Consider the following 13,621-nt stretch of genomic DNA (forward strand, 5'->3'; position numbering starts at 1 on the left):
TCTTCTACCATTAGATCTCATACAATTGGAACAGGACTTGGTTAAGAACAACTTGCTTCCCCTGAACATTTTACTGAGCATGTATTAGTATCAAAGTGAGTTATTAGAGCCTGAAGCTCAGATATTAATCGGGAATTGTACAAAGTAGTCAATTTCGCATGGAAGTTTTTTGTTCTGCTTGATAATATGTATTTTTACTCAGCTTTCTTGCACTTGGATCAGCACTTTCTGCGTGTACAGGGACATGGGGATGTTGGGATCTTTTTCTTCTCCTGAAGATCAAGTGAGGTGAAAGTCTGAGCTGTTAGGAGAATCTAACTATATAATTACTGTTAAGTGATTGTCAGTATGCTTGATAGTGATAAAGTGTAGAGGACTTGATCCCAATTTAGCATGAATTTTACAGATGAAGCTTTAGAAGAACTAGAAGTTTCTGCACTAGGCAGTGAAAACCTTTGCCCTCTGGTAATTGATGCTAGAAATGAATAAAAATTACCCAAAACTTAAGGGAGTTAGTTTGCACTGCTGAGTATAAAGGATTGTTTTTATTTTTGAAGAATATCTACCTATGTGTAGCATTTGAGTTTCCCCAGACTTGTGTCTGTGACAGCCAGTACTTATTGTTCTTCTCTGTGTTTCAGCACCCAAGGACAATGAAGAGCGTGTGTTCCGGGAACGGATGCGCCCCAGGAAGCGCCAGGGTGCCGTGCGGCGCAGGGTGCATCAGGTTAATGGACACAAGTTTATGGCCACCTACCTTAGACAACCAACATATTGCTCTCACTGCAGAGACTTCATATGGTATGGTGTAATTTTTAGTTTGCTTTCTTTGCAACTTTGAGTTGGGGAGTTAGCATACCTCCCTGTTTTGCTGAAGTGAAAATGGTATAGAGCAATAGTTCTTTTTCTCTTTATTTTGACATTAGCCTGTCTACAGTGTTGCGGATGATAATAGAAGGCTGTTAAACTCCCATCACAAATATTAGAATTGGTTGTATTTCTTCTTGTTGTGGTTCTTCTCCTTTGAGCCACAAAGTTCCATATTTCCCTATCTATTGCACACTAAATTCCAGGTAGACCACCAGTCTAGCATTATGTAAGTGACTAAGTGTAGATTTAGACTTAATATTAGACATGTACATTTTGTCACAATGACAGAATTCTTTGTTACATGATTAAGAATCACTGTCTTCTAAGAAATGCAAAGCTTCTTCACATCCTAATGAAGTTAATGGAATATGGGTATGCTGTACTTCTAATGACACAGAGATTTTGGTGGTCAGTGTACAGGGTCTTTATTATTACAATGTACACTAAGAACTCCCTTTCAGAAATTATTTACGTTACTTGGAGTATTTTCAATTTTCAGATAGAGAGAAGTGGTGGAGACATTCAGTTTTCAGTTGTTTTTCAGCAGCTCCTGATGTTTTCCAAAGTGACCTAGAGATACTGATTTACACATAAATTATGAAGGGATTGACAGTAAATATTTGTTAGGAGTGTGTAATGAATCAGTTTTTCTTAATTTACAATGATGTGAAACGTGCATGAACTCAACTGCATTCCTCTAAAAAGTGCCTGGGGGTTAGGCTATACGTTGGCTGAGGTGATTTCAAGCAACATTGACAAATGCAATATGTCTGTTTAGAGGTCTGCTTGATGATGATTTACCGCTTTGTCCCCTTTCCATGCACCCTTTAGCTTTGTCTGTTTCACTATAGTAAATGTATCTGTATTTCTGACTGCCTTCATGGTCTCTCATCCTTCCTGTTACCTCTCAGCAGCTGAAGTGTTCCTACTTTGAAATTATGTTAGTCCAGGCATGCAATTATCAGATGATTGATTATGAGAAGCTTTTCTTTAAACATGTGCATGTACAGCAAAGGGAAGGAAAAATGTTTTCATTTTTAGAAGTATTTCCTCTTTGTTTTCTAAAACACTTAATTATTTTTCAGGGGTGTAATAGGAAAACAGGGATACCAATGTCAAGGTAAGAGAAATGCTACATAAGCACAGTTTAAATTATTTATTATGTTATATAAGTAATAAGATATTTTTATCAGGCATTGTATATATACAATGCAAAGAATTTAGCACATGATGATCAGAATAAGTTTGTCACAACAAGTATACAATCTTCGCACCAAGTCACAGTAATTTTTTTCAAAACTGTTAGTCTTAAGCATCATATATGAAATAGGAACTCAGCTAACCGCCCTGAACACCAGATCCCAGATATCTCTTCATGTATATACATCTAGGGAACCATACCTGCAGATGCTGAGTTCTTAATTTTTCAAGTCTTGCATTTTAAAATTGAGAGCTCTGTATTCTGCTTAAGATTCTGTGTTTAAAAATTCCAGGTAATTGCCAAGACTGTAATTTCAATAGATGAGATAATTATAGAGGTCATCATTAGAGAAGGTTATTGTGAAGACTGCACAAGTGCTTCGTTTTCATCTCCCATTTTTCAACTCAAGTTCTTGTACTCCTGCTTCTTTATGCAATCGCCTTTTGGGATGATGTGTTAGTACTTAATTCTCATCTAACAAGTAGAAACCATCAAGTAGTGATGATTTTTCTGTTACAAAAGACTTGATGAAATCTCATTGTAAATAAGTAAATGCCATTTTTTATATAGAGCTTTACATGCTGTAATAAGAAGTACTGTAATTAAATCTCATAGTAAATAAGTAAATGCCATTTTTTTAATAGAGCTTTACATGCAATAATAAGAATTATTGTATTAACACACAGAGTTAGCTGAAAACGTACCTAAACTTCTGATCTATTTTTTTTTTTCTTACAACAATGACAAAAACTGGAGAAAGTGAAATTCATTACTTCACTGTGAAGGTTTTACTTTGTTTAATGACCTTGAATTTTACATTATGATAGACCAAGTAATTGTTTATCTTATTTGTCATGTCTGCGAAAGTTATTCATTGATTAAGTAATCAAAATGTATATTGGCAAAACATTTTTGCCTCCTGAAATCTTTTACTGCCATCAACTGATGATAATGTGTTACAGAAAGAATGTTTGACTTCTTTTTATTTTCTGTTATTTTGACTTTTATGATGAGTTATCTTTATATCTGTTTTCCTTTAGAAGGTCTTTAAGCAGAAATTGTTTTTGCTATTGTGTCTCATGTAATGTTGAGATCATGGATTTAATCAGATAAATAAATCACATATGTCAAAACTGAGAAAAATTGCAGTTAACATTTCAGAAGGTAATTTGTAGTTTTACAGACAAGATATTTGGCGGATATGCTTTAGTTATCTTAAAATTCTCTGGTCTTTTGAAAGTCCATTATCTTCTGCCTTTGTAAACCAATTTATTTCATAGGACTTACTGAGTCACCACCAGTCACTTGCACACTTTCAAAACCCAATGGTTCTAGTCTTCTGAGAGCAGACTTCTGCTTTAAAATTAATCTTCATGAAAACTCATTATTTTATTTGTTTTTGTCTTTCTAGTTTGTACTTGTGTAGTTCACAAGCGATGTCATGAACTTATAATAACGAAGTGTGCTGGCTTAAAAAAACAGGAAACTCACGATGAGGTAAATGTTTAGAATTTTTTTTCTGTATAAAATTCCATCTTTGTTCAAAATAGTGTCATCTCTGTTTAATCAATAGATGCTATAGACTTTTTTATGCCCTTCTGCTCATTTTGTGGTGTAGCATTTATTTTGGAATGCTAGATTGCCATCACAGTTTTATTTACATAGGAATTATACAGAAATTTATTTCTAATTGGTTTACTTTCTATAACATCCAAGCTCAAAGTTTCAGAGAGCTCTTTCCACTCCTTTTATTTTTAACATTCTCTCTCCATTTCTGAGTTAATACATGTCTTGTCAGTTTAATTCAGAAGAAGCAGGCTGATCCCTCATTTTCCTGGCTGCATTTTGTGTGGCTGACCCATCAGCAACTGATAGGAGAGCTGGGATGCTTGGGTGGGTATCTGGCACCAGCATAAAAAACTGATCAGAATTTGCTTGCAAAGTCTCACTTCAACAAAGATTACATCTAAGCTTTCAAAATGTAGTTATGTTTTTTCAAATAGTTTTAGCCCTTGAGTATAAACAGCGAATGCTTTTTCTTACACAGATTTTGTTTTGTGCTTCAATAGAAAAGCAGATGTATGCTCACTGTCCTGTTGCTGTTGAAACAGCAAGGACCTGTTGTCTTTCACCATAGGCTTAGATGAGGTGGTCTTTGGGTGATCACAGTTCCTTGGCCACACAGAAAAACTACATTTCTTAATTTTATTTGTTAAAAACCTACATTCGTATGATTGAAAAAGCCTACCTTTAAGTTACAAACTGGAGTTGTATATAACAAGGCAGTTGTAATCTATTCTTTCAACTTGAACTTGAGTTTGACTGAGGTGCTAACTCATGATCTCATTTTTTCTGTGCAATTCAGTAGCATTTTCCGTACTGGAACCATTCTGTAATATCTGGTCCACCACCAGTATTTTACATCCAAAATGTGATCATGTGCATACAATTGTGATAAAGGACTTTATTGGGCTAGTGCTGGTTTTGTGTAGTACTCATATACAAAATCTTGTGCAGGTTTATATTCCCAGGCTCCAGACTGGCGGAAACTTGCATACATTGCTGATAGTCTCATTGTTTAGAAGGGGTACTAGATCACTGGAGAAAAGCCAGCAGTAATAGAAAAGGGAAGTAAAAACATTAAAAAAAAATCTCCTGCAGTGCAGTGGCCACTATGAAAATTTATCAATGACATCCTTTAATTAATAAGTAATCATACCTTGGAATCCCTCATCATGACGTGTTATCACTGTCATTATCATAATCCAAAGAAGTGTGGGATATGAAAAGGTAAAGAGTTTATGATATATTTCTTTTTCTAGTCCTGTTTTAGTTTGGCCTCTTGTTCCTAAAACAAGTGGGAGTGACTTCCTTGCCTTCCACATTGAGATCTTTCCTGATAGCTATGTATTTGTTGTTCCCAAAAGTACTAGGAAGTAAACTTTAGTCTTTATCTCTTGGACAACAGCAGCCCTTCTTCCTCTTTTCCCCAGATAAAGTAGTGAAAAGAATTCTGTGGTTGGCATATATCATCAATGCAGTGGCCATCATCTGAGCACAGATCTATTTCATCTCATTTGAATTCTGTGTGGTTTAAAAATGCAACAGGGCCTCAGCATACACCGATTGCAAAGAAATTGATTAAAATTAAATATGTTGTGCTGTCCTTTTTCAGCAAGTGGGATCCCAGCGTTTCAGTGTCAACATGCCTCACAAGTTCAGTATTCACAATTACAAAGTGCCCACCTTCTGTGACCACTGTGGTTCATTGCTCTGGGGTCTTTTGAGACAAGGTTTACAATGCAAAGGTAAGGCACCGCTTCAGAGCTTTCCTTTATTTTGGGAGTGACTTGTAGACTTGAAAAGGCTTCAAGTCACAATGTCAGCATGTACAGAAATAAATAGAAAATGAGCAGTGGAGCAATATAAGGATTTCCATCGTTAGAATACGGTCACAACATTTGCAACACCGACTGTTGGAGTCTGGGATACAGAGTGTTACCGCTAGATACACCAACAGTCAGTAACAGATGCAGAGCTCAGACATAAGAAACACATTTTGCATTCACTCCTGTGTGGGTTTATTGCCACGCAGGATATCAAAAGTTAACAGAAAATTATGACACTTACAATTTACATACTTTTAGTTCATATGTGTTTCGTGTTTTCAGGTTTGTTAAACTTCTTAAACATCAATATTCCAGCTACTTTTCCCTTTAATACCTTTAATTATTATTAATAAAATAATAATTTTCAAAAATTGCCATTTTTTATCGGTTAGAGTAGGTAGAACCAGTCCTGTGTGCCCATGTCCAGAATATGAGGTATTCTGATACCCAGCTAAATTATCCTTTGTGATGGTCTGCTTAGCCCCTCTATTCCAGAAAATAAAGGATTCATTATGTTCTGTCACTTAAGGACTATGTACTCTGTACAGGAACTATATGTGAAAATATGTCTGGAAGATGCATTTGTGTCATTTTAATTGTCAAAAATGTTTGGTTCCTATAAATAGTTAATAAAATACTTCAATTTGCGAGTGGAAGGTAATGATGTCATGAAGGAAATAATTATCAGGTTCTGAGGAAGTAGTGCCTAGTGGAATGATAAGATTTTTCATTTTGTTATGCCTTAAGAATGGATATGTCCATCTTCTTAAATACAAAAATTATATTGTGTACACCTCTCAACAGCAGAAATATGGGGTTACACATATATGTGTAAGTACGTTATCTATAAAAAATACATCCTTTGCAGTATTTGGGATGAAAAGTAACTGTAGGTGGAGGTCATACTTGATGTTTCATGACACAAGTTGCTGAGAAGGAAAAGAAGAAATTTCTTTCACACCAGAGTTATACACAGTGAGACTTCTGAAGTTCAAGTCCTCCTGTATGATTCCAGCTAGTGAACAGTGAGGAAATGTTAGACTCTGAGTGCTATTACTTTGCAGCTATTGAAGATTTTGCTCAAATGCTGTCTTAATTATGGTGGAGATGTGGTCAGTGAAGACTTTTCAATTGTATCTGGGCTTTTTTTCTCTTTAATTTTTTTTTCTTTTAACCAAAGCTATAGTATCACTCTGCCTAATCTGAGCATACGTGAGTTCTCTTTCATATTCTAAATCAAGTACCATACTGTTCATTTGGTTGTAACTGTTATTTCTCATACTGTGTAGCAGATCCATAGAAATAGTAGTGCAGAGAGTCTATGTTGCTTTCTCCATGTTCATAAAATTGTTGCCTATAAAAATGCAGTGTTCTCTGCACGAAATCTAGAACTCATCTGAACTGAAAATGTTGTTTTCTCTGTGCTTCGTTTTCTCTCTTTAACAAGTGCTGAGTGACTCCCTTCTTCAGAGATGTACTTCCTTGCGCAGTGTGATTATTAACACCATGGAAGTGTATAACAGAGTTTATTCTTCTTCAGATTTTTTCACTGGTTATTCCTGTGGATCTTTTCACAAAATATATTCATGAAGTTGGACTGTACAAAGTTTTTCTGCTATTTCAAGCAGTTTGGCTCCTCAATGTCCACTTTCATGGATTTAGCCTAGCTCAAACATTTTACTTGCTCCTTTACTTGCTGAGGTTTTGTCACTGCATATACATTGATTGAAATTACCATGTTTAGCAATTTCTTTGCTCTTCTTGTGAGCTGAAACATACTTAAAAAGGCAAGTCACCAGCTTTCTGAAGCTCATAGTTATGGCCAGATACATTGCCTGGGTGTAGTCTCAGAAGCAAATGTGTTTTGTTTTTTTCCTTTAGGGGCTATACAATGAAAGCTTTATTGATGAAAAATGAAATGAAATGCAATTTTATAAATGTATATTTTTATAATTTCCTTTTCTCTAAAAAATAAAGAAATGAGGAATTTGAACAATTGAATATTAATCTAGGATTAAATCATAGTTGCAGTTGTGCTCTCTTTATTCCTTGCTCCACAAGAGGGCACTGAAGTCTCAGATAAAATGTCATCTGCTCCTAACAAATCCACATTCTACGTTTTAATGGAGCTGTGTTCTTGTCTCTGCCCCATAACCTGGAAGCAAAGTAACCTTTCTTTTCTCCTCATAATAATATATTAGTTTCAGGAGATTTAGGGGAAAGAGCTTAGTAACAGGATTGCCATCTAAATAAAGCAAGTTAAAACTCTTAATTTTTATTAAAATTTTAAAGTGCTGTCAGTTTTATGGCTGCCTATATTAGAAGTTAATCTACTTCAGTAAATAAGTATAAGAAGCAGTAGTACATAAGGATTTAATGCTGTGCTTTCCATAGTGGACAGTTAAAATCCAAGCTCTGAAGGACTTTTTTCTCTAATTCAAATAATTTTAAGAGTTACGGGATCATTTGATTATTTCATTTGTTCCTGTCTCTTCTGGGCACTGTATGAAAATACTATTCTACATTATCATATAAGAAGAATGATAATCAGGTTAATAATTTTATATTAGCATGGAAGTACACCTTCAAATCCAGCTAAGTATTTCCCTAATGATATTGTATTTATTTGAAAAAGTTATTGATAGGTCCAATAAAATCTGATTTAGGTAAGGCAAATGCATGCCAGGATAATTTTTAGTTTACTACTATTTTTATTACAAAAATAATAATTTTGTATTTCATTGCAGTTTGCAAGATGAATGTACATCGACGCTGTGAAACAAATGTGGCACCAAACTGTGGAGTGGATGCTAGAGGCATAGCTAAAGTTCTTGCAGATCTTGGAGTCACTCCAGATAAGATCACTAATAGTGGGCAGAGGAGGAAAAAGGTAATTTTACTATGCATTGTCACATTAAAAAAATACAATAAGTATGACTCTATTATGACTTTATTAGTTGGGGTTCAATCCTACTCAGATAACTTGCACTGTAACTTTTTTATATATCAGTACAGACCTAAGACTTCGAGTTTTGTTTTTTAAATGTAAGTCATCTATTCTGAACTTTGATATGAAATTTATTTTGACCTGGTACAATGTTGCAGATCTCAAGTCTATAGTTTCTGGAAGGATTTCCCCTTTTTAATTTCGAGGCAGGAAATTTGACAGAGAGACAATGTCTGGCAACAGTTAGAAACATAAATGCCTGTTATGGCTCAGAATTGACATTGAATAATTGATCGATTGATTGACAGACAGACAGCAGTACTCCATAGTATTGTGTATGTTGATAAACAAGCAATGTGCTGATTTTCATGAAGAGGAGATGTTTGCCAGATGACATTTCTGGAGTAATCATGCCTTTCGTAGGAATAACCAAGCTGTTACAGAAATAAAAAGCATAGGTCACCCCAAATACATCCAAAACTGATGGAGTTATGCCTGAGTGTATGATGTGTATCCTGGATGAAAACGGGCCCACACTTTGTATCTCTGTTTGCATGATTGTCACAACAGACCCATCGGTCTCACAGAAATAGGCAATTTGTGCCATAATATATTTAAACATTCACAGTTGCTTCTGTTCATTTTCCTGCTTATTGCACCCTGGGATCCCATGTACGCTGTTTTAAAATGTTACAGAAACATAGGAAATTAAATAATGAATTAATTGATCTTACACTCCTGGGAAAAGGTGTTATGTTGTTACTGCATGAGGTGGTTTGTAGTGCTTGCTGATACATGTTATGATTAAATGTATTTACTGGATAAATTTGAATACAGACTCATGGTGGCTTCTCAAAACTTTCTCTGGGTATGTACATTATGTTTATTTCATCTTAAGAACCTGTTTTTCTTTCAGTTGCCTGTTTTTTCTCTGTATTATGGCTTCCATTTCATACGATGCCATCTACTGTGTGGCTGAGGTTCTGCCAGTGAGAATCCATAAGGGTAGAAGATCTTCACTTTCATTCATGCTTCTACTTTTGAACTAAGGTTGTTGAATTAAATTTGCTCATGGCACAGGAAGATCACAGCTGAATACAACTTTTGGAATTGTTCTTAGCTAATTGCAGGTGCAGAGACTCAACCACCAGTTCCGGGATGTGCGTCATCAGAAGAAGATAGGTCAAAATCAGCACCAACATCTCCATGTGATCAAGGTCAAACAAATATTTTTATTTCCTAATGTATTTTGTCACACATTTTCCCAGAGTAAAAAAAATCTATGATCATGAGCCTCTGTAGATGCAAATCAACAAAGCAGTTACCACCAAAAATTGACTCATTTAAAGTTATGAAATGTAAAATCTTTTTCTAGAAGCCTGCTTCTCATTTAATTTAAATCTGTGAAATTAGGTGACTTTTAAAGGGAAAATTATAAAACAGTCATCTTAAGATATTGTTAAGTTTACTACATGGGTCCTTGTCAACAAAAATACATTTATGGAAGTAGTTTGTGTATTGTGTTTTAAGACTGGAAAATTTTAAATAGTGACACAGAACTCAAGACAGAGCCTTTATTTACCTGAAAACCCATCTGTCAATAAGTTTATGAGATAAAATCAACTCCTTGTAGTTCCATGTAGAACATTTGTAATAATAAAAACTTCCATCCAGACAGCCTATGCTAGCAGGTCCATGTGGTCTCTAGAGGCTTCTTAAAATGATGTTTCCTTTCAGAAATTTATTTTATGCATATATTTGGACACAGACATTTGAATCTTCACTGATATGACCCGATTTCATTGAGCTGAGCAGCTGATTGACAGAATATGTATGTCAGCAGCATTTTTGGAGTCTGATCTAATTGTTTTTAGAATCAGAAATCTGTGGCCTCTGAATCCAAAACCGATTTAAATTTGTCAACCTTTTGGTTTCATAGACATTATTTTCATAAAAACACGATTTTAAAAAATATCTGGTCTTTTGTTTAAAATAAAAACAAATTTGTCTAAATTCTGTCTTTAATTTGACCTTTAAAGCTGTCCAGTAAAGTTATTGCTTCCAAGGCCATCAGGCGGAAGTACCATGCAAGATCTCCGGGCAGACCCTAAGGACTGTTAGTCACCAGGACTCTCTGTATTTAATGCTGAGAAACCTTCAGAACCATTTAGCAGATCTACACAATTGCTGCTTGAAGCAGAACTAGGAAGTGGTCAAACACTTTATTGGCAGGCGTCTGATAACAGCTGGAGCTGAATAAGATGCTCCATTCATGTTGACTTCAAGGACTGGGACGACCAACTATCCTTTGAACTTTTGAAGACAGCTGTAAAATACTTAAGCAGGAAGATGAGTAAGTGCTACAGGAAGATAGGGATATTCAAAACAAAGTACTTCTCTCTGGTACAGGAACACCCAAAGTCACTAGAACAACTATTTGGCTACTATTCTGACTTATCTTTCAAGTTTTGGATATGTCATTCTCTTAAGTTCATTTTAAAAGGCCACCCTTCCTGTTAGAGCAGGGTTTGGCTGATTACTGTAAGGTGGAGAAGCAGTTTGCTAAATATGTATTCTTAACCACAGAATGCACTTAAACACAGCATTCAGGGATGATGGATGTCCCTTTCCAGACTGATACAGACTAACACAGGCTGATTTTCTGATACGTGGTTAAAACAAGCTTTTCCTTACATTTCACAGAAATCAAAGAGCTGGAAAACAACATTAGGAAAGCGTTATCTTTTGACAATCGGGGAGAGGAACACAGAGCGACAGCTACAACGTCAACAGACAACCAGCTTAACAAATCTGGGGAGAATGGTGAAAATGGGGAGGTCAAACAGGCCCAGAGCAAGCGAATAGGTCTTGAAGAATTCAACTTCATCAAAGTATTAGGAAAAGGCAGTTTTGGCAAGGTGGGTAGCTTTTTTTTCCCCTTCTTTTCTTTTATTTTTTTTAAGCTAGTGTTCAGGGGTTTTGACTGTACCAATTTGGAAATGTTTGTATCAAAAGTGCTTCCAGCCTAAGGGTTTTCTTTTACCAAACAGAACAAAAGTATTAGTCTCCTGATGAGCTGGCCTTATCTGTGCCTTAGCTCACTTTGTTAACCAGGGTCAAGCCTTTTGAAACAAAATGTCAGTGTTTTATAGGATATGGCTGATGAAGACACACATACAGTTACATACATACTGTTCAACAAAATTGCTTGTGGTCAAGCGGGAGTAAAATGTCAGGAATAATGCTCTGGGGTTGATTCACTTTCTTGATAATTGCCCATTCAAGTTTACTTATTTCACAGAACATTGTGAGTACTTGTTTTTCCTCAGTGGGTGTGTTCAGCGCTGAAGGAATCACAACTGAAGCATTTCCACTCAGATATGACAGGGCTTAGACAGCTGCCCAAAATACAGTGTAAACATCAGAGATGTAACTTACCAGACACCTTCCTATAGCAGGGAATTGATGAGGGTGGAAGGGGCATTGCTTTGTTTACAGGGCTTATAAGCTTTTCTTTCCACACTATTTTGCACCATGGACTCAAAGAGGTGGACTGAAATATGAATCTGTTTCAGAAGTACACTCTTCCTTCCTTGATATTACGGGAACTTCACATGCAGGGGAACAGGACTGAAGCAGTTCTTTTGTTTTCTAATCCTTTCTCTGAAGGTTATCCTGGCTCCAAGCCAGAATGACCTAAAACAGAATATAGGGCCTGAACTGTAAACAATAGTAGTAGTTAAAAACAACTTGAAAGAAGCTGGAATGGTAACTTTGAATTGTATACAAAGTCCATCACACTCAAATCTCACTACCAGAAGTGAGAGATAAAAGTGGGAAATAAATTTCTGTTTTACATCAACTTCCTTCCTTGTTTAGTTTTTGAGATCTTACTAATAGGTACTCATTAAGATATTTAATTAACAAACAGAACCTTCTACCTTCTGATTCAAATTTGAAGAATACCAGAGCTATATGTATCTAAAATTACGGTACTTTACTTCTTGTTTTATAAATTGTGGCTTCATTTAGGCAAGTACGTAACTGTCTTTCTATCTTCAATGCAGTCAAACTCATATGAAACCCTGCATTTATGGCATCTGTTGTTCATACGTAAAGAGAATTTTTCTTTGGCTTAGGTAATGTTAGCTGAGCTAAAAGGAAAAGATGAAGTATATGCAGTGAAAGTCTTGAAGAAAGATGTCATACTTCAAGATGATGATGTAGACTGTACAATGACAGAAAAGAGAATTCTGGCATTAGCACGGAAACATCCATATTTAACACAACTTTACTGCTGCTTCCAGACAAAGGTAAGCTGCATGAGTCTTTTACCAGTTTCTGCTCAAGGAACAAACTTGACTATTTCCAGACTGAAAGAAAACAACATTAAAAGTACAATATTTTGAAAATATTTCTGGTAAGTTTTTGGCATTTCAGTGGTATTGTATAGGAGTACTGGCTGCTGTTAAAAAGCATAACTACTACTACCTTGTAAGTACCAGGAGATGGCAGTAAATGAGTTAAAAAAATTTAAAAACCCACATACATTAAATATACAAAAAATGGCACCTACTGAGGTGCCATTTTCTGTTTCTTTGGTAAATTAATAGGGTGTATCATTTGTTGAAATAAGTACAAATATTTTTAACATCCAGTGTGCAATGCTGTGTAGAATTGTAGAAAAGCTGTGACTTAGAAGATCTTTGAGCAAAGTTGTCAGGAAAGATAAATAGAACAGTGGGAAAGCCATAGGAAAATGGCTAGTATGATCAAGATTATAGTGGTTTGAATATGGAAACAGCAAGCAATTAATAGGTTTATTCAGTTCTTAAAATAGTGTTAGTTCTTAAAATGTGCTAGCATTTTATATGCTTGAAGTTGACACAAAGCAGTAGCCCAGGAAGGCGTCCTGTCTGTGGAGGGTGTTTCACATTCAGACTTGTATTATATGTATGAACATACTCTTAAAATGTTTTAACGTATGATTTTAAAATTTATAACTAGAATCAAGTGTGCCATTTCAGATGAAAGAGATGATTAAGAGATTGTGGTGGGGTGAGGTTTATACCTCACTCTGTATATTCACTCTGTGAATGGAAAGGGACCTTTAGGACGGAGTGCACTCATTGGAGTGTAAATAAATGTAACAGCAATTTACATTGATGTGAATCATGTGTCAGAACATTGGTGAAGATCAGTTGTACATTAAGT

The 13,621-nt window shown here is 35.5% G+C and overlaps 1 protein-coding gene across 2 annotated transcripts in view; it reads left to right on the top strand.

The window, feature by feature from the left end:
- Window positions 1-13,621, top strand: part of PRKCE (protein kinase C epsilon) — a 288,604-nt gene that overhangs the window by 175,187 nt on the left and 99,796 nt on the right. For both annotated transcript variants that reach the window (XM_005523392.3, XM_088052704.1), the window contains exons 3-10: window positions 642-801; window positions 1,956-1,990; window positions 3,483-3,568; window positions 5,247-5,379; window positions 8,208-8,350; window positions 9,528-9,624; window positions 11,111-11,325; window positions 12,547-12,720. In XM_005523392.3, coding sequence (XP_005523449.1) covers window positions 642-801; window positions 1,956-1,990; window positions 3,483-3,568; window positions 5,247-5,379; window positions 8,208-8,350; window positions 9,528-9,624; window positions 11,111-11,325; window positions 12,547-12,720 — 1,043 coding nt within the window. The remainder of the gene's footprint in view (window positions 1-641; window positions 802-1,955; window positions 1,991-3,482; window positions 3,569-5,246; window positions 5,380-8,207; window positions 8,351-9,527; window positions 9,625-11,110; window positions 11,326-12,546; window positions 12,721-13,621) is intronic.

Source organism: Pseudopodoces humilis, chromosome 3 (assembly GCF_049639895.1).
Source record: "Pseudopodoces humilis isolate 2021_Gansu_Grassland_sample_001 chromosome 3, ASM4963989v1, whole genome shotgun sequence".
NCBI lineage: Eukaryota > Metazoa > Chordata > Aves > Passeriformes > Paridae > Pseudopodoces > Pseudopodoces humilis.